The 20677-nt window shown below is 44.7% G+C and overlaps 1 protein-coding gene across 6 annotated transcripts in view; it reads left to right on the top strand.

Annotated features, from left to right (window-relative positions):
• The window catches only part of AK2 (adenylate kinase 2), a 29382-nt gene extending 8931 nt beyond the window's left edge, over positions 1 to 20451 (top strand). For 2 of the 6 annotated variants that reach the window (XM_010354285.2, XM_030942705.1), the window contains 6 exons: positions 4188 to 4313; positions 7338 to 7448; positions 7581 to 7675; positions 14411 to 14483; positions 15932 to 16127; positions 18495 to 20449. In XM_010354285.2, coding sequence (XP_010352587.1) covers positions 4188 to 4313; positions 7338 to 7448; positions 7581 to 7675; positions 14411 to 14483; positions 15932 to 16127; positions 18495 to 18499 — 606 coding nt within the window. In that variant the 3' untranslated portion in view covers positions 18500 to 20449. Of the gene's footprint in view, positions 1 to 4187; positions 4314 to 7337; positions 7449 to 7580; positions 7676 to 14410; positions 14484 to 15931 lie in introns of all 6 variants that reach the window. The other 4 variants (XR_004060446.1, XM_010354279.2, XM_010354301.2 and 1 more) reach the window with 4 other exon arrangements.
• Positions 20452 to 20677: the final 226 nt, after the last annotated feature.

Below are 20677 nucleotides of genomic sequence, written 5' to 3'. Positions count from 1 at the left end.
CTGGAGTGCAATGACCCGATCTCAATCTCAGCTCACCACAACCTCCGCCTCCCGGGTTCAAGCAGTTCTGCCTCAGCCTCCCTAGTAACTGGGATTACAGGAATGTGCCACCACGCCCTGCTAATTTTGTATTTTTAGTAGAGACGGGATTTCTCCATGTTGGTCATGCTGATCTTAAACTCCCAACCTCAGATGATCCGACTGCTTCAGCCTCCCAGAGTGCTGGGATTACAGGCGTGAGCCACTGTGCCTGGCCGGAATCTGCATTTTAACAGCATTCCTCCAGTGATTTAGAATCTGTGAATGGCTGCTCTAAAGCATAAGTTTAAAGTGTGAGGACACTATAATAAAGTTATTTCATTAAGTTTCTGCAATCTGTAAATAAAGAGTAATGCAAAGAAGAAAGACCATGGAAGGGAGCCTTTTATTTATTGAATGCCTACTGCATGTCTGATGTTTTTGGTACTTTATTTCATTTATCCTCATAAAAACCCTGTGAAGTAGTCATTATCCCCATTCAACTGATGAGGAAACTGACACTCTGAGAAGTTAAGTACTGAGCCCAAGATCACACAGCTACTGAGTGCCTTAGCTAGGAATCAAGTATAAATATCTGTCTGACTTCGAAACCCATACATGCTCTTTACAGCCTACCACATTGACTCCCAGGCAGCAAGCAGGAAATGAAAGAATTAGTTTTCTTTTCTTTTCTTTTTTTGAGACGGAGTCTCACTCTGTCACCCAGGCTGGAGTACAGTAGCATGATCTCAACTCACTGCAACCTCCATTTCATGGGTTCAAGCAATTCTCTGCCACGGCCTCCTGAGTAGCTGGGATTACAAGTGCCCACCACCACACTCGGCTAATTTTTGTATTTTTAGTAGAGACGGGGTTTCACCATCTTGGCCAGGCTGGTCTTGAACTCCCGACCTCAGGTGATCCACCTGCCTCAGCCTCCCAAAGTGCTGGGATTACAGGCGTGAGCCACTGTGCCCAGCCAGGAATTAGTTTTCTTCCCTATTGGTGTGTGTTCTTTCATCCAGCTGTAGAATCCAATCACCTGGAACAGTGCATGAGTCCTGCAGTTTGGGAGTGACAAAAATAGAACAAGTTCTGTGCTCACAGCTCTTCTCTCGTGTTTTGGGCAGTCTTTCCACTTGAGCAAGCCTGACCTCCAAATTGTTTACCCAGGTTAATTTCAACAGCAATGAGAAGGATTGGCAGAAAGCACTCTCTGGATATATGGCCACAGTGCCAGCCTGGGTTTTCATTGTCAGGGCTCCTGACATTCACTAGTTTTGCAAAGTACAGAATTTTGGTGTTGTTTTGGGTTTTTTTGTTGTTTTTTTGAGACATAGTCTTGCTTCTTCACCCAGGCTGGATCTCAGCTCACTGCAACCTCCACCTCCAGGGTGTAAGCAGTTCTCCTGCCTCAGCCTCCCAAGTAGCTGGGATTACAGGCACATGCCAGGATGCCCAGCTGATTTTTGTATTTTTAATAGAGATGGGATTTCACCATGTTGGCCAGGCTAGTCTCGAACTCCTGACCTCAGGTGATCCGCCCGTGTTGGCCTCCCAAAGTGCTGGGATTACAGGCATGAGCCACCACGCCCGACCCAAAGTACACAGTTTTTAATGCCTTCTCTCTAGATTCCATTTTACTACGAAATCATTTCTTTGCTTTTACTGAATCAGTCCGTGAATCAGAAACCAACTCTATCTATGTACCTTTTATTGTGTGCACCTAAGCATGCACCTAAGAAAACTCCCAATTATATAAAAATTAGCAGGCATGTGGCATGTGCCTGCAATCCCAGCTACTGGGAGGCTGAGGCAGGAGAATCACCTGAGCCCAGGGAGTTTGTGGCTGCAGTGAGCCATGATCGTGCCACTGCACTCCAGCCTGGGTGATAGAGTGAAACTGTCTCAAAAGAAAAGAAAAGAAAACTCCCAGTGAACTGATTTGTTTGAATCAGGATCTAAACCTACTTAGTTTATAAAACAATTGAATGGAAAAAGCTAAGATTGAGCTCCTTGAACGGATTTTATTCCTTGTGAATTCTGCATTCTTTTTTTCCCACTGCAAAGCCAGTGATGAGCTGTCTAGGGTCTCTCCCTGTTCTAATTCTGCATTCTCATATATAGTTCACCAAATATAATCTCTTTAAGAACATAGTCTATGCCTTTTATTCATCTGTTTCCCAGGCTCCTAACAGGGTTCTTGGAAAAGGCATTAGTAAATGTTTTCTTTCTGTATGAATGAATGTAGGATTAGGACAGGGGTTATGGTAACAGCCAGTGCCCACTGAGTGCTTACTATGTGCCAGGGCCTGCAAATACTGAATTCTATATAATCTCATCAACCCAGTGATATAGATACTATTACCATCTCCATTTTACTTAGAGGAAATTTGAAACTTAGAAAGGTGAAGTGACTTCTTAAGTCAATTTTACGTAATGGTTAGTGGACGTGGAGTCTGAAAACCAGGCAGTTTAACTCTCAAGCCTATACTCTGGACCAAAATGCTAAAATGCCTCCTAAAACTAGTATGTAAGTGCTTATTATATGCCAAGTACTCTTTGTATATATCTCAGCTAATCCTCACAGCTACCTTCTGAGATGGAGTCTTTTTTGCCTTCATTTTAAACAGATAAGGAAACTGAAAAGTGAGGTGGCCAAGATAATACAGCTACTTAGTGACAGGGAAGGGGGAAAACCCAGTTCTGCCTGGGGGCAAACAGCTCCTAGTTGCCTCCCTGACCCAGTAACTGTAGTACATGGCAGTTACACATTCATCCCTTTGCAAATGTTTATTCAGCACGTTATGTGCTGAGTACATTATATGTGCCGAGTACATTATATACATGATCTCATTTAAACCTCACAACAACCATTTGAAGTGTTGGTACTATTTTTATTCTTCCTTTTTTTTTTTTTTTTTTTTTTAGATGGAGTCTCACTCTGTCACCCAGGCTGGAGTGCAGTGGCGCAATATTGCCTCACTGCAACCTCTGCCGCCCAGGTTCAACCGATTCTCCTGCCTCAGCCTCCCAAGTAGCTGGGATTACAGGCGCCTGCCACTGCGCCTGGCTACTTTTGTATTTTTAGTAGAGACGGGGTTTCACCATCTTGGCCAGTCTGGTCTTGAACTCCCGACCTCAGGTGATCCACCTGCCTTGGCCTCCCAAAGTGCTGGGATTACAGGCGTGAGCCACAGCGCCAACCCCCCTGCCCTTTTTTTTTTTTGCCTTGAGACGGAATCTCACTGTCGGCAGGCTGGAGCTGGAGTGCAATGGTGCAATCTCGGCTCACTGCAACCTCTGCCCCCCGGATTCAAATAATTCTCCTACCAGCCTCCTGAGTAGCTGTAATTCCAGACACACGCCACCACACCCAGCTAATTTGTGTATTTTTAGTAGAGACGGGGTTTCACCACGTTGGTCAGGCTGGTCTCGAACTTCTGACCTCGTGATCCACGCACCTCAGCCTCCCAGTGCTGGGGTTATAGGCGTGAGCCACCATGCCTGGCAAGTCTTCCCATTTATTTTTATTTATTTATTTTTTTTGAGGCGGAGTCTCGCTCTGTCGCCCAGGCTGGAGTGCAGTGGCCGGATCTCAGCTCACTGCAAGCTCCGCCTCCCGGGTTTACGCCATTCTCCTGCCTCAGCCTCCCAAGTAGCTGGGACTACAGGCGCCCGCCACCTCGCCCGGCTAGTTTTTGTATTTTTTAGTAGAGACGGGATTTCACCGTGTTCGCCAGGATGGTCTCGATCTCCTGACCTCGTGATCCGCCCGTCTCGGCCTCCCAAAGTGCTGGGATTACAGGCTTGAGCCACCGCGCCCGGACGTCTTCCCATTTATAATGGGGAAACTGAAACTTACTTGTCACTAGTGTGTTGAGTGGAAATAGTGATAATAGCTAATATTTATGACTGCTTCCTGTGTGCTAGTTGTACTGTTTCAAGTGCTTTACATATATTATTTCATGTAATTCTTACCATAACCCTATAATCATTGTATGTTAGAATGTAACATAAGGTGCTTTTATCCCCATTACAGGTAAGGAAGTAGACATTTGCCCAAGTTTACATAGCCAGTAAGTTGCAGGGCCAGGTTCACACCTAGGTAGTCTGACTCCACAGCCTGTAATGTAACTGAATCTTGGTTTTTGTCTTCCTCTCCGTAGGCACCCAGATTGGCTGAAAACTTCTGTGTCTGCCATTTGGCTACTGGGGACATGCTGAGGGCCATGGTGGCTTCTGGCTCAGAGCTAGGAAAAAAGCTGAAGGCAACTATGGATGCTGGGAAACTGGTAGGTTTGGTGGTATCAATGAGTGTTGATATTCCTCAGAATCTAGATATGCACTGTCCAATATGGTAGCCACCAACCACAGGTGGCTATTTAGATTAATTTAAATTTAATTAATGTAAAAATCAATTCCTCAGTTGCACTAGCCATATTTCAAGTATTTACCAGCCTTCACTGATACAGAACTTTCCATCATCAAACAAAATTCTCTTGGACAACCATGTGCTAGAGGGTGTTTTAACAAAGTGGCAGATTATAGGATTTTTTTTTTTTTTTTTTTTTTTTTGAGACAAAATCTCACTCTGTCACCCAGGCTGGAGTGCAGTGGCGCAATCTTGGCTCACTGCAACCTCCGCCTCCCTGGTTCACTCCATTCTCCTGCCTCAGCCTCCTGAGTAGCTGGGACTACAGGCGCCTGCCACCACGCCTGGCTAATATTTTTGTATTTTTAGTAGAGATAGGGTTTCACCAGGTTGGCCAGGCTGGTCTCAAACTCCTAACCTCGGGTGATCCACCTGCCCTGGCCTCCCAAAGTGCTGGGATTATAGGCGTGAGCCACCGCGCTTGGCCTTATAAGACTTTTTAGAGTACAAGTTACTTTGTTCTGAATTTATGGCCCTCATTCGTAGTATTCTTGAAGTTTTTCTGTGCTGATGTATTTTGTTATATACCCAAATTTTAGAGCCAGAAATGAAACTGCTGTCCTAGGCCAGAACTCAGAGATGTATTCAAGAGAGGATTTAGGAAGTCACAGAAGTGTTTTTTAACCTGCCTTGTGGCTCTTTGTTCTGTTTCTGTACCAAAGCAATTCCTTCGCAGTTGTGACTATTTGGGGACCATAATTGCATTTTCTCTCTTTTTTTTCTGAGACCCAGGCTGGTATGCAGTGGCGCAATCATGGCTCACTACAACCTCGACCTCCTGGGCTCAAGTGATCCTCCTACTTCAGCCTGATGAGTAGCTATAACTACAGGCACACACCACCATGCCCTGCTACTTTTTGTTGTTGTTGTAGAGACGGGGTCTTACTGTGTTGCCCACACTGGTTTTAAACTGAGCTTAACCCGGGAGCAGTCCTCCTGCCCCAGCCTCTGAAAGTGCTGGGATTACAGGTGTGAGCTGCCATGCCCAGCCACATTTTCTCTTTCTTTAGGCCAGTTGACCTGATTGGACAAATGCAATCTATTATTTTCTGGCACTAATCAAAGAAGATCTCTGGATTAATTATAACTGAGTTATTCTGGAACTTGGCCTCTGAGAATCACCTTCAGATGTCATTTTGTGCTCGGTCTTCTGGTCTTTTTTTATCTTAGAATGTTAGTTGGGGAAGGAACTGGGCTTTGCTTTAATCCTCAAGTTACCTTCTGTTAGGCTTTGAGATTTTGTAGCCGTATCAAATGATACCTCTGCCTGCCCACCTGCCTGCCCATTTCTCTAGTTTTCCCTTCATGGAACTGAATCTCTGAGTCAAACCAGAAAGCTAGATATTTTGGACTTTGAGTCTTGACAGAAGACTCTGTACTAAGAAAAAATTGAGATGTGGCAATGAAATTGCTTATCTCCAACCTTCACTTAGTTGCAGAGCATGTACTTTGTCCCCAAGTTCACAGTTAGCACCAATAAATAAGACCATTAGCTGCCAAGATGGGCAGGCTTCACTACAGGCTGGAGACTTTTCTTTCTATAACAGCCCAAGAGAAAAACTAGTTTCTGCCGGGCGCAGTGGCTCACGCCTGTAATCCCAGCACTTTGGGAGGCCGAGGCGGGTGGATCACGAGGTCAAGAGATCAAGACCATCCTGGCTAACACGGTGAAGCACTGTCTCTACTAAAAATACAAAAATATTAGCCGGGCGTGGTGGCAGGCGCCTGTAATCCCAGCTACTCGGGAGGCTGAGGCAGGAGAACGGAGTGAGCCCGGGAGGCAGAGCTTGCAGTGAGCCAAGATCGTGCCACTGCACTCCAGCCTGGGTGACAGAGCGACACTCCATCTCAAAAAAAAAGAAAAGAAAAACCAGTTTGTAAAAACTGGGAGAGGTCCTCATTGGGGGTTTTAGAGAGACTCAGAAGTATGTTGGCTTTGGGCTGGATGCAGTGGCTCACTCCTGTAATCCTAACACTTTGGGAGACTGAGGCAAGCAGATCACTTGAGGTCAGGAGTTCGAGACCAGCCTGGCCAACATGATGAAACCCCATCTCTATTAAAAATACAAAAAACTAGCTGGGCATGGTCCTGCACACCTGTAGTCCCTGCTGCTTGGGAGGCTGAGGCACGTGAATCATCTGAACCTGGAAGGCGGAGGTTGCAGTGAGGGGATATTGTTCCACTGTACTCCAGCCTGGGCAACAGAATGAGACTGTCTCAAAAAAAAAAAAAAAGTGAGGGAAGAGTGTTGGCTTGGCTCCTTAGTTCCTTGGTTCTGACCCAATCTTGCCAATTCAGTGAACTTCTGTTTTTCCTCATGTCCAGGATGGTCCAGATGTGTAACCAAGTACATACATCAGTCTCGTTACTATTAGCCTAATGACAGCTGTGAAACAGGGAAAGCTGATGCCTGTGTTTTGGTCAACCCCATTCTCTCCTGGCACTCTCTCAGGTGGTCTCTCAGCCATTTGTCCTCACATTTCTTGTGCGTTGAGGATCACTGATTGCTGATTAACTGTTATCTGACAGTTTGGACTCTGGACTCTAGTGGCAGGAGGGGCCTTCAGGACCTGAGATACAAAGCTCTCCTGGTGAGGTAACAAGTAATGGAATCTGTCTTCCCTCACCCAGATTTTTTGGGATACAGGGGAATTTCGAGAGACGAGAATGTGCATTTGGCAACCACAGAGATAAAATCGTGAAACTGGATCTTCCAAATGGAGCCATTTCACATTTGCTCTTATTTTTGCTTCTTTGGGTTCAAGAAAACTTGCTGTTTAGTAATAAGGTTATATACACAAACTTTTGGCTATGGAGTTCGGCTAATGTCAGTCACCTAGGTAATGGATTTAAACCCAAGGCTATTTTGTTCCTAACTTCCAGGTGAGTGATGAAATGGTAGTGGAACTCATTGAGAAGAATTTGGAGACCCCCTTGTGCAAAAATGGTTTTCTTCTGGATGGCTTCCCTCGGACTGTGAGGCAGGCAGAAATGGTGGGTAGCTTAGTTTTTATATTACTTCTGTATGAGAGTACACTCTTGCCCTTTGTCTTCTCTTAATTCCTTTGAAGGAGATGAGTCTGACCAAGCTCTGGTAGCTTAGGTGGGCCACACATTGTTTTACAGCTCGATGACCTCATGGAGAAGCGGAAAGAGAGGCTTGACTCTGTGATTGAATTCAGCATCCCAGACTCTCTGCTGATCCGAAGAATCACAGGAAGGTATTTGTCCCTTGAAGGTCCCTTTTCATGCTTCTCAGAGCTTTGTCAAACTCTGAGAATTGCTCGTGTTTAATCCCAGCCATGAAGCTTAGTGCCATTTCAACACGGATTGATTTTATTTGGTGACATCCACTGAAGTGGTGAGATGGGATTGGGATATGGAAAGAAGAGCAAGGAATTTGAAGTCAAATAGCATCTCATTCTTGTCATTTTTTTTTTTTTTTAGACGGAGTCTCACTCTGTCTCCCAGGCTGGAGTTCAGTGGCGCTATCTCGGCTCACTGCAACCTCCACCTCCTGGGTTCAAGCAATTCTCCTACCTCAACCTCCCAAGTAGCTGGGATTACAGGTGTCTGCCACCAGGGCTGGCTAATTTTTTTGTATTTTTAGTAGAGCCAGAGTTTCACCATGTTGGCCTGGCTGGTTTTGAACTGACCTCAAGTGATGCGCCTGTCTTGGCCTCCCAAAGTGCTAGGATTACAAGCGTGAGCCACTGCTCCCGGCTCTTTTCGCTTTTTTTTTTCTCTTTTTTTTGAGACAGACTCTCACTCTGTCACCCAGGCTGGAGTGCAGTGGCGCAATCTTGGCTCACTGCAACCTCTGCCTCCCGGGTTCAAGTAATTCTCCTGTCTCAGCCTCCCAAGTAACTGGGACTACAGGCATGCGCCACCATGCCCGACTAATTTTTGTATTTTTAGTAGAGACAGGGCTTCACCATGTTGGCTGTGCTGGTCTCAAAACTTCTGACCTTAAGAGATCCACCCGCCTTGGCCTCCCAAAGTGCTGGGATTACAGGCGTGAGCCACTGCACCCCGCCTCTTGTCACTTTTTAACTGTGACCCTAGGCACATTTCTTAACCTGTCTGAGGCTGTTTCCTCCTATGTAGAAGGGGGTTGATAACACCTGCTTTGAGGAGCTATTGCATGTGTTAGGTAATATAAAATGCATAGTTCAAAGCTTTGCCTATATTAGGTGCTTAAGAAATGTTAATTTCTTTACATGTGTATCTCCTCCATTTTAGTGCTCCTTAAATCTGATTTCAGCTGGAGTTGCCATACTTTGCTGGCTTTTTATTAATTATAAAAACCATATAACCATCTGTACAAAGTTTAGAAAATGGAGGAAGAATTTGCTTATAGTACAGCCACTTTGTGTGTGTGTGTGTGTGTGTGTGTGTGTTTTAACATGTTTGTTTCTCTATAATAGCATTGAACACAGAAATGCCTCTGCTTCTGGATTCGTTTGTTCTGACAGACCAACACTGCTTTAGGCTACGGTTTTCTTTACCCTATTTCACTAATCACTGCAGTCTGCTTTGTGCCTTCCAGAAGTATGTCAGAAGCTTTCAACTGCAAATGGACCCTCCATTCCCCTCTTTATCGTGGGCTGTAGCTTTTTTATGTCTTTGTCATTTTAATGGTGTCTCAGGAAAGTGGTCAGCCCACCATCTTGAACTAGACATCCATGACCATTAGTTTTAATTGCTGTGTGATATTTCACAGTAGGCAAAACATTGTTTACTTATTTCCTTATTGTTGTATATTTGTGTTTCTTCCAGTTAGCCACTGTTAAAATGATACTATGGCCATCATAATGCATGTAAATTTTTGGATTAGGGAAAAAATGTTTTCTTATTTCAGACGTTATTACTTTGATTTCCTAATGAGGTTGAATGTCTTCTCCATGTGTTTATAGTCCACACCTTCAAGGACAGAGACAAACATGTGAATAGACAGTACAGGGTTAGCACTATTATCCTGGAAAGCAATATGAAATACAGTGGGCTCTACTTTGTATTCATTTTCTTTTCAAATGTCCAGGTTACATGTCTCTGGCTATTCCATAGGCTCCTTTAATGCAGGAACTTCTGTTTCTTTGTATCCCTACTGGGCACAGAGTAGACAAAGTTGATGTCGGTCAAGAAGCAGTAGGGTTAACAGTAAAGACATCACCAGGCCTGGGGTCTCTGAGGCACCAAGCACATATTAGCAGAACCAGGTGACACTGGGGACCTTTGATTCTATGGGCCCAGCTTCATGAGTACCTGCTTCCTGCATAGCACAGGACTAGACCCTGGGAGCAGAGGACCACAAGAGGCTCTAGGATAACCATATAGTGATGCCCATCTCTGACCTCAGAGAGTCGTATATGAAACTTTGGCTGTTTAGTGCAGTAGGAAGTCCAAGAAGAAAGCCTGGGGACAGGGAGGAAAGGCTGCCTGGGATAGAGATAACATCAAACTCTTCCTGGATGAAGAGTATTTCAGTGAGACTTTCCCAGAAGGGAGTAGAAGCCAGAATGAATATAGGTTGGGCTTTCGCTGAGGCTAGTAGCAGATGTGTCTGCCCAGTGGCCTTGGGGGCAGGATGGTAGAAGGAATGCTGTTGAGAAGAGCTTTACTGGGGATATCTGCCAAACCAAAGAGGGTAGACTTGATGGAGTTCAGGACTCATGAGATATTCTCGAGCCACTGGGTGTTGTGGCAAAAACAGTATTCTAAGAACATTAGCTTGGTCCTGGTGTGCAAGGTAAATTGGGACAAGGATAAACAGATAGGGATACCATCTAGGAGCCTGTTTATGATCACATGATGTGATGGAGGTTTCTAACTGAGGTTGGGTGGGAGAGAACAGAAATTCTGAAGAACAAACAGCAGGATTGCTATAAAGGGTGAAAGAGAGAAGACTCAGTCCCTCCATTTGGAAGTAGGTAGTTACTGTAACTTCCTCCCTCACAGAGAGAAGGACCTCCTTCCTTACAGAGCATGTCACTGCTGAAGGTGTTTTTCCAAGTTTACCCAGCAGATGAGTGGCAGGGTTAGCCCTGGAAGCCTGCTTTCTGCCTCCTAGTCAAACATGTTGATGGTTAGAAGAAAATGAGGCAGGAGTTAGTCAGTTTAATACAGATCTTGTTTTTTTGTTTGTTTGTTTTTTGTTGTTGTTGTTGTTGTTTGTTAGTTTTGAGACAGAGTCTCATTCTGTTACTCAGGTTGGACGCAGATGTTAGCTGTTTGGAGATGCTGGGGAATGAACCCCAGACCTCACACAGGATCTTTTTCAAGTCTGAGATGATACGGACCCCATTGTAACAATCTTCTGAATTAGTTCTGACCTCACTTCTAGTAATTTTGAGTCATTGTTCTGTTTCTTGAATATGAATAGTTGGTGGTTGTTTTTTTGTTTTTGTTTTTGTTTTTAAACTTATTCTATATTGTCTCTCTCATATCCTAATTATCCTACCAGTTGGCTCTCTGGTATTATCTTAATACCTGGTACCATCCCAATTTTGTGGATGAGAAAACAGGTGTTTAAAGTGTCACACTGCATGTTGGGTACAGTGGTTCATGGCCATGATCACAGCATTTGGGGGGGGCCTAAACAGGAGGATTACTTGAGGCCAGGAGTTTGAGACCAGCTTGAGCAACATAGCAAGACCTCGTCTCTACTATAAAGCAAAAAAAATTAGCCAAGTATGGTGGTATGCACCTGTGTTGGTGGTCCCAACTACTTGGGAGCCTGAGGTGGGAGGATTGCTTGAGCTAGGGAGGTCGAGGCTACACTGAGCCGTGATTAGGCCATTGGACTCCAGCCTGGGTGACAGAGCAAAACTCTATCTCAAAAAAAAATAAAAATAAAGTATCATACTCATAGTAGCAGTGATTGTAGATTCCTAGCCCTGATGGTACCTCCGAGCCAGACTCAGTGGCTCATGGAGCTATTTTGGTTGGTACTTGAGACCAATCCCATTTTGAGAACTTGGAGAGTGGGGTTTCTTTCATTTACCAAAAGTGGTATTTGTGAATGGCAAAACAGCAGTGTGTGGGAGTCATATTTGTTGCAGCCTGGCTGCTATGTGCCCTGTGCTCTCTAGAAGGTAAAAAAAATACCCTGGTCCACATCTCATGCCCCTACCCCTTCCCAAAGTTGCTGCTGCTGAGCCCAGCAGCCTGCTCTTTCCTCTCCCTGGGTCTCCCAGTGGATGCCATTTCTGAATGAATGCATCAGAGGAATCCTTCCAGGCACTCAAATACTGGAAGGTGCAACCTCACAGTACATGACTGCAGTCACAGGAACCTTTTCTCCATTGTCCAGTTGGCCTTCTGTATCCATGGATTCAAGCATTTGTGAATTAAAAATATTCAGAACCAGACTAGGCGCGGTGGCTCACGCCTGTAATCCCAGCATTTTGGGAGGCCAAGGTGGGTGGATCACGAGGTCAGGAGATCGAGACCATCCTGGCTAACATGGTGAAATCCTGTCTCTACTAAAAATACAAAAATTTAGGTGGGCGTGGTGCCAGGTGCCTGTAGTCCCAGCTACTCAGGAGGCTGAGGCATGAGAATGGCATGAACCTGGGAGGTGGAGCTTGCAGTGAGCTGAGATGGCGCCACTGCACTCCAGCCTGGGCGACAGTGAGACTCCGTCTCAAAAAAAAAAAAAATTCAGAACACAACCACCAATAAATCTAACGTGGGAAAGCTGAAGAAAATAAAAAATAATACAAGTTTTAAAATGCAGTATAGCAATTATTTACATGGCATTTACATTGTATTAGGTATAAATAATCTAGAGATGATTTAAAGTATGCAGGACAACCAGCGTGGGCAACATGATGAGACCTCATCTCTACAAAAAATAAAAAAATTAGACTGGGCGTGGTGGCTCACGCCTGTAATCCTAACACTTTCGTAGGCCGAGGTGGGTAGATCACGAGGTCAGGAGTTCGAGACCAGCCTAGCTAACATGGTGAAACCCCATCTCTACTAAATATACAAAAAATTAGCCAGGCTTGGTGGTGGGCGCCTGTAGTCTCAGCTACTTGGGAGGCTGAGGCAGGAGAATGGCGTGAACCCGGGAGGCGAAACTTGCAGTGAGTGGAGACTACACCACTGTACTCCAGCCTGGGTGACAGAGCAAGAGTCTGTCTCAAAAATAAAATAGAAATAAAATAAATAAAGTACACAGGAGGATATGCATAGGTTATATGGAAATGCTGTACCATTTTATATCAGGGACTTGAGCATCTGTGGATTTTGGTATCCACAGAGGGGGCTCCTGGAACAATCCCCCCATGGATACCAAGGGATGACTGTATAGCTTATTTTCTCTACTGTCACCTCCCTCCTGCCCATAATCCAGTGCCACTTTATGCCATAAATGGACCATCTTCTCCCCCAAAATATGCTGTGATTAACAAAAAAGAAAGTAGCACATTTTACAGAGGTGTTACTTCAATAACCTAAATAGAATTGAATAGATTTTTTATTTATTTATTTATTTTATTTTTTTGAGACAGAGTCTTGCTCTGTCACTCAGGCTGGAGTGCAATGGTGTGATCTCAGTTCACTGCCACCTCCACCCCCAGGTTCAAGCGATCCTCCTGCCTCAGCCTCCCAAGTAGCTGGGATTACAGGTGCCTGCCACCCTGCTAAATTTTTCATATTTTTAGTAGAAACGGACTTTCACCATGTTGGTCAGACTGGTCTCGAACTCCTGACCTCAGGTAATCTGCCCACCTTGGCCTCCCAAAGTGTTGGCATCACAGGCATAAGCTGCTGGGCCCAGCCCAAATATTGCTATGCCTGCCAAATGGTGAAAAATATTAGGGAGCTCTAGTCTAATAGACCTTCATGAGAAGAGCAACCATTAGTTAAATAAGCAAACAAACACTTGGTTGACAGAGAATTGAGAAACCACAGAACTGAAGCAAGGCCTGGCTGCTGAACAGAGCTTGGCCTGCCTCCTTTCCTTAGGTTTCTAGGCTCCTGTGGTGTGGCCATTCCCAGTCAGGAACATGGGCTTGTTGCCTGTGGGGACTCAGCAGAGATGCAGCTACCTGCTATACATTCAGCGCCAAATAAATGCCTTTTGTTGAGCTCTATATTCCATAACTTGTTTAATAAGTCATTTTTCCTGATGACTTGAATATTGCTAACCCTGGGTTAGGGTTAGGAGCCAGGCTGCAACAAATATGACTCCCACACACTGCTATTTTGCCATTCACAAATACCACTTTTGGTAAATGAAAGAAACCCCACTCTCCAAGTTCTCAAAATGGGATTGGTCTCAAGTACCAACCAAAATTCAAGTCATCAGGGTTAGCCTGTCTTTTATCTGTGTGATCGAAGAGATGTGTTGCATTATCTGGCAGTGTTTGCATCCATGGGAATTATTTTTCCTGTTAGTACCTTCCTGGTTTTGTAACCAAACTAGGTTAGGAAATAGAGTTCATTTATTTGTCCTCTGTCCCCCATAGCACTTTGTACAAATCTGTTAAAGGATTATCACGTTTGTTATTTATTTCCACATTTGTCTCTCCCACTAAGCACTACTTGTGAACAGGGATCATTACTCATTGCTTTGTAGCCTCTGAATTCAGCTTAAGGCTTGAATGGGATACTTACTAATGTTTGTCGCGTAAATGGGTGAATAGAATAGATAGCTGTGTGAGACCAGCACCAGAGTTCCTTCTCTCAAGTCCTGAATTAGGTAGTTAGGCCAGCCCGTTTGCTCTTCAACCAGATACTCATGATAAGATTTGGTCAAAATAGAAAATATACTCTGCCACTGGCATAAGCTCTCCTGAAAGCCCAGTTATTTAGCTGGATTTTCTGCTGGGTGCTGGGTCCTTGCATCCAGGGTCCCTGTCTCTTCTTGTCATTCCGGAGCCCCTTAGAGTGGAGTGCAGGCATGTACTGTCAGTTAACCTAACTCATATTCATTTGCTGTCTTTCAGGCTGATTCACCCCAAGAGTGGCCGTTCCTACCATGAGGAGTTCAACCCTCCAAAAGAGCCCATGAAAGATGACGTATGTAAACTCAGACAAAAAATGTCCTTTTCTTTCCTTCCCCTTTCTTCACTGTTTTCTTTTTCCTTTATTCTTTCCATCTTCCTTTTATTTCTACCAATATTACTAACTTAGTCATGAAAAATAACACTATCAAGTAAATCATGGCCTGTGTCAGATCTGTTCAGTGTCTCCTCAGGTGGTTTATTGCTTGGCCTCAAGGTTGCTACCAGTGGTGCCAGCTTTTTGCAGTGCCCAGATTGTACCTGTCTTCTGTCAAGGCAGCCCCTTTCTGGCATCATGGCCACCTAAGTGATCAGCTAATCAGGAGAAGGTTTCTTTTTTTTTTTTTTTTTTTTTTTTTTGAGACGGAGTCTTGCTCTGCCGCCCAGGCTGGAGTGCAGTGGCCGGCTCTCAGCTCACTGCAAGCTCCGCCTCCCGGGTTGACGCCATTCTCCTGTCTCAGCCTCCCGAGTAGCTGGGACTACAGGTGCCCGCCTCGTCGCCCGGCTGGTTTTTTGTATTTTTTAGTAGAGACGGGGTTTCACCGTATTAGCCAGGATGGTCTCGATCTCCTGACCTCGTGATCCGCCCGTCTCGGCCTCCCAAAGTGCTGGGATTACAGGCTTGAGCCACCGCGCCCGGCCAGGAGAAGGTTTCTTAAAAGCCTAGAATTGGAGAGTGGGAAGAGTGTGGCACTGAAGAGAAGTTTGATGACCAGTCCTCCAGAAAAATATTCTCTTTTTATAGTTACTGTGGCTGTACTGTGTCCTGGGGTTTCATACATAGTCACTGCACCATTTGCCATAAAGAGTCTATATGGTCTGTTTTAAAGCATGCAGACAACAGTAAGAATTTCCTGGGTTTAGTTTCGTCCTATGAAACAAAACCCAGGTCATTAGGTCATCCAGGTTCTATAAATACAGGTTCCACAGCCGTTATGGCAACATAGTCACATTTTGCAAAGCTGCTAATTCTACCATTCAAAGTTCTTTCTCATTTTACTTGCCACTTTTAAAATGTTGATGGGTGACACTCTAGTACATATGCTAAATATTTAAGCAACTAAGATTACAACTGCTAATGTATCTTTGATTTTGATGTATTCTCCTGGTCTTAGGGGCCTTTGACTTCCTTACTTTTGACCCTAGAAGTGTTTATCTTGGAAGCTGGATCACCTGAGCACAAAGATGAGAAAGTCATTGCCTATCTTCCCCTCATGAGCCCCTTTCCTCACAGTTGGTGTTTCTGACAAACTCTCTGACTTCTGTTCACCAGCTGCTCTGCTCCTGGGAGTAGCAAGGTTCTTCATTGGAGAGGGTCTGGATTGCCTGTCTTTGCCTCTGATGGGCTTTGGGAACAGACAGCATCCTGGGCAGAATGATCCCATCTCAAATCTGCATCTGGCGTGGAATAAGAAAACCTTGCTAACAGTCCCAGCCTTTCATTGCTCTCCTTCCTATTCTCAGATCACTGGGGAACCCTTGATTCGTCGATCAGATGATAATGAGAAGGCCTTGAAAATCCGCCTGCAAGCTTACCACACTCAAACCACCCCACTCATAGAGTACTACAGGAAACGGGGGATCCACTCTGCTATCGATGCATCCCAGACCCCTGATGTCGTGTTCGCAAGCATCCTAGCAGCCTTCTCCAAAGCCACATGTAAAGACTTGGTTATGTTTATCTAACGTTGGGTCCAAGAAGAAATTTCTTCCTATCTCTGTGAGGGAATGGGTGGGAATGATAGGCCAGGCAAAGAGAAGCTTCCTCAGGCTAGCAAAAATATCATTTGATGTATTGATTAAAAAAGCACTTGCTTGATTTATCTTTGGCGTGTGTGCTACTGTCATCTCATCTGTATGTATGTGTGTTGTGTGTATGTGTGTACATATGTGTTCACTCTCCTATTTTCTAAGTTTTAGGCTAGGTTGCTTTACCAGCTGTTTACTTGTTTTTTGTTGTTGTTTTGAGACAGGGTTTCACTCTGCCACCCAGGCTGGAGTGCAGTGGCGTAATCTTGGTTCACAGCAACCTCTGCCTCCTGGGGCTCAAGCAATTCTCCCACCTCAGTCTCCTGAGCAGCTGGGACTACAGGTGCACGCCATAACACTTGGCTAATTTTTGTACTTTTTGCAGAGACAGGGTTTTGCCAAGTTGCCCAGGCTGGTCTTGAACTCCTGGGCTTAAGCAATCCACCCACCTTGGCCTCCCAAAGTGCCAGGATCACAGATGTGAGCCACCACACCCGGCCCAGCTGTTTACTTTAACCATACTTTTGATTTTATTTTTTGACCAAAATAAACTAACCCAGGTAATCTTCCAGGGGCCACAATTCCAAAACCTCATAGTATTTCTTCCATTTCCAGCAGCTTATTAGAAGTCCAGGATCATGTGAAGTCAGGCAGGGTCTCAGTTCCTGATGGTACGTTATGGACAGAGAATTCCATTTGTTTTCTAACCCATAATGAAAACCCACGAGTCAACATGTGAACAGGGATCATTAATTTTTTCCCCCTAGGTGGAAGGAAAAAGGCGCTTACGTTGCAGGTTATAGAAATTACTGGGAGAGGGTATCGTCATAAAAAGAGCCAGGCCAAATTGGAATATTTTTGTGATCTGCATTATGATGCTGAAAAGTCGCGATTATTTGGGAATTGGGTTTGAAAACTGAATTGTTGCCAGAGAATTAAACCAGGTGAAAGGTCCTTTTGAATTCAGATTGTCTTCTGAACATGGAGGCTGAGCATCTGAGAGCAGTCAAATCTACTTCCCCAAAGAGAGACCAGGGTAGGTTTATTTGCTTTTATTTTTAATGTTTGCCTGTTTCCAAGTGTCGACAAAACAGTGTGTGATCTATTCTTGGATTTATTTTGATCAGTATTTACTCAAACCCAGTCTCTCTCCAGGACATAAAACTGAAATCAGATATGTTCTTTTTAAGCCCAAACCCTCTCCCTTCTAGATCCAACCCTTTACCCCTAATTTTATGATGGCTATAGCCATGGACTTCCCCCAAGAAAAGATCACGCAGAAATAAGACCACCTGTGACAGTAACCAGCTTTTATTCATAACCTTAGCTTCCCAACCATTGAGCATTTTCTAAGTTCCCTGCTATGTCTTTTGGTCTCTGGTTTGATTTGTGGCAAACAGATGAAGTAACAGACTACTGTGAAGGACCACAAAAACAGCAGCCTCTGGAAAAACCATTAGAAAGTCAGTGGCAGATCCAGTAAATAATGTCGCCTGCCTCAGCATAATCTGCTGCTGACTCGATTTAGTGGACTCTAAAGTGCCCAGCCTCCTTCTGACCTGAGCTCTCCTGCCATCTGTGAGACTACCAGAGGTCTTATCTGCCGTCCACATGGCAACTGGGCACGAGTACGTGGCCACCTTGCTTCCCTCTTTGCCTGGTCCAAGTGAGTGTCTGCTGCCTCTGTCCTGCCTTGTCTTCCTGGCTCTAAACTAACTCCACCCACTCTTAATGGAAACTCAGTCTGGCTTTGTGTGTTTCTGGGAAGCACATGACTTCTGGGAATGGGCAAGGAAGAGGAGTGAAACAAAAACTGTCAGCGATGTGTGCCTGGCCTGGGATCCTTCTCTGGGTGACAGTGGCATCATGAATCTTGGAATCAGCTCCCCTTGAACTAGGGACAATTGTAAGCACTTGGCCTCAAAGTTGAGGTCCCTGAATGTTTGCTAATTGAATGTGCATGATCCTTGCCCAAATATTTGTCATCCATCCACATAGATTCATGTGTGCATACAATATGTGCAAGTAATATTTGGGCTGCCCATGAGAACTAGAAGATTCATAGGGAATGCATATACCCTTCTCAGAATGGTTAGAATTCTGTTTTTGCTTCGTTTAATTCCAGAGTCTTAGCCTCAGCAGGTTCTGCTTTTACCTGTCAGAGAAATGTCCAGTGTTTAATGCATTTGGTTGCTGGGGCTTACATGCCAGCCTCCTTTGATATGTACTTGGTTTTTAAAAACCCATTTTGTTCTCTTTTGTTTCCTCTCTATTTCAGCCTAGTATCAGAACGCCAGGCGAGACTACACCACTGCTCATCACCCTGCGGCGTGATCCCTGCTCTTAGGTGCTGGGCAGAAGGGAAGGGTGGTCAGGGTGAGGATGGTGAGGGAGGGCTGGTGAGGGGCTCAAAGGAATAGTTGGAACAACAGCAGTGTTATTGTAGTGTGGCAGTTTCTTTTATACATAGGTGGGAGTTTTTAAAGTGTAAGGGAAAAATTAATTTTTTAAAAAATACCATGCTTGGAGGGAGGGGGTAGAAATAGAGAGATACAGTATTATTTCTAAGGAATCGGGTTTTCATTTACTCTGGACTGGTGAAAATATTTTTTAAAGCCAGTGCACTAAGACCTCAGCTTTTATCTCAGAACCCCATGGGTTCCAGACCAAGAGTACAGGAAATCAAATTGTTGTCCTGTGTGTCTATAGCTTGCAACAGGGAGGCTTTGATTACTGACCCTGGTTCCACACACTGTAAGATCAAAAAACTGTCTCCACATTTGAAAGAGATGTAAGGTGTATTCATAGGGATGGTGGCTCAACAAATCAAGCATACTGGAATCAAGGGGAGGGGGAAGGGAATGGAATGGAAAGGGAGGCTGATTCCCTTCCCCTGACTTACCACTGATTTACTAGGCTACCTATTCTCATGAGTAACCTCTCACAGCTACGTAGCACATGCCACAATCCTATGCTCTTGCCTTCTTTTATCTGCAGTGTGTGAAGGGACTCTTTTAAATAAATGAGCAAGTGTCCTAAGCTATGTCATCCAAAGATTGTCCTTTCCATTATCAAATCCTGTGACTGGGATCACTCAACAGCACTGTGATGTATTATTTTCAATGAGGTGCCTTTCTTAACTGACCAAATGCTGCCTTGTTTGGCCCCTAAATCAATAAAATGTTAAAATTTGTATCCCCTGTTGTGGCATTTTTTAAGATAATCTAAGCTAGAAAAATGATATTGAATTCTGGACCTGGCTTGGAAGGAAAAGAAGCCCCTTCTTACGGTCACTGGCAGCTGTGTGGTAGGGAGGTCCAAGTACGTGCGCATAAGATAAGCGTGCAACCTCTGGACCTTCAGCTCCTATGCAGGCTTTTCTTAAGCCCAGAGACAAGGCAGCTTGGTCTAGTGGAGCTAGCACTGTGCTTGGAGTTCAGGGGACCTAGGACAAATCCCAGCCAGTTAGTTATTCACTCTGCTCCTGTTTCCTCAGCTGAAAAAGGAAGTTGGTTATGCCACCTTCTTGGCCTTAATGGCATTAAATGAAATTCATAGGAAGAAGGTTTTTGCTCAGTACCTGGCACGCAACAGACATTGGATAAATGTTAGTTAGATCCAGATACACACAGAAAAATACCTGCTCCCTGCCAGACTGGATAATTGTTGAATGGACACTTGTCCATAGTCTAGAAAGCCAGTGCTTCTAATCCCTAAGCCAGATCTTTGACTACCTTTTCAGTTGCTTCTTTAGCACTCTTTGTTGCTTCTCTGCGTGTCCTAGTTTAAATTCATTTCCTCTCCAGCAAAAGTGAGTTTAAATCATTTGTCCAAACTAAAGCTCTCATGCTTTTGGAAGGGCTGCCTTTGCAAGTGAGTTTTCTGAGAAATGACTGTTGTTCCCAAAACAAGAGGGAGCTGGCTGGAAGCACCACTATTCTTCTTTAGGCATCTTGTTACAGAGAGAGGCAGGATCTTCACTGACATATTAAATCCTGTTCCCTGAACCAGCCCCTCCTTCTTCTGCTCCACTTCCTCACCTCTCCAGAGTCATTTTCAGGTGTCAGCCTTATACTGATTTGCACTGATCTGTTTGTTCCCTGAGCTTTTTAAATGCCCTATGAAAATTTTCTTTCCTCCGTTGGTCATGATGCATCTAATTGCGGGGAAATGTTTGTCAAACCAGCCTGCGAAGCAGCATGGTGTAGTGAGAAGAATAAACAGAGAAGACTGGGTGAGCTATTGTTTGTTTGCTTCTTTGGGCCTGGGTTTCCTCTTCCAATCTGCAAACCAAGAATGCAGGCTAGTCCTACCACTCCCAGAAGACTGACGTTATGCCAGGTACTATGCAAAGGCTTCATGTAACCCTCGACTTCAGGTAACCCTCACACAGCACCTTGTGGAGTCAGAGCTGTCCTTCGCTTTTATAGGTGAGGAAACCAGACTCAGAGAGGTGAAGTG

This window comes from Rhinopithecus roxellana, chromosome 12, assembly GCF_007565055.1.
Source record: "Rhinopithecus roxellana isolate Shanxi Qingling chromosome 12, ASM756505v1, whole genome shotgun sequence".
NCBI lineage: Eukaryota > Metazoa > Chordata > Mammalia > Primates > Cercopithecidae > Rhinopithecus > Rhinopithecus roxellana.
This window is presented reverse-complemented; position numbering and strand designations above follow the sequence as displayed.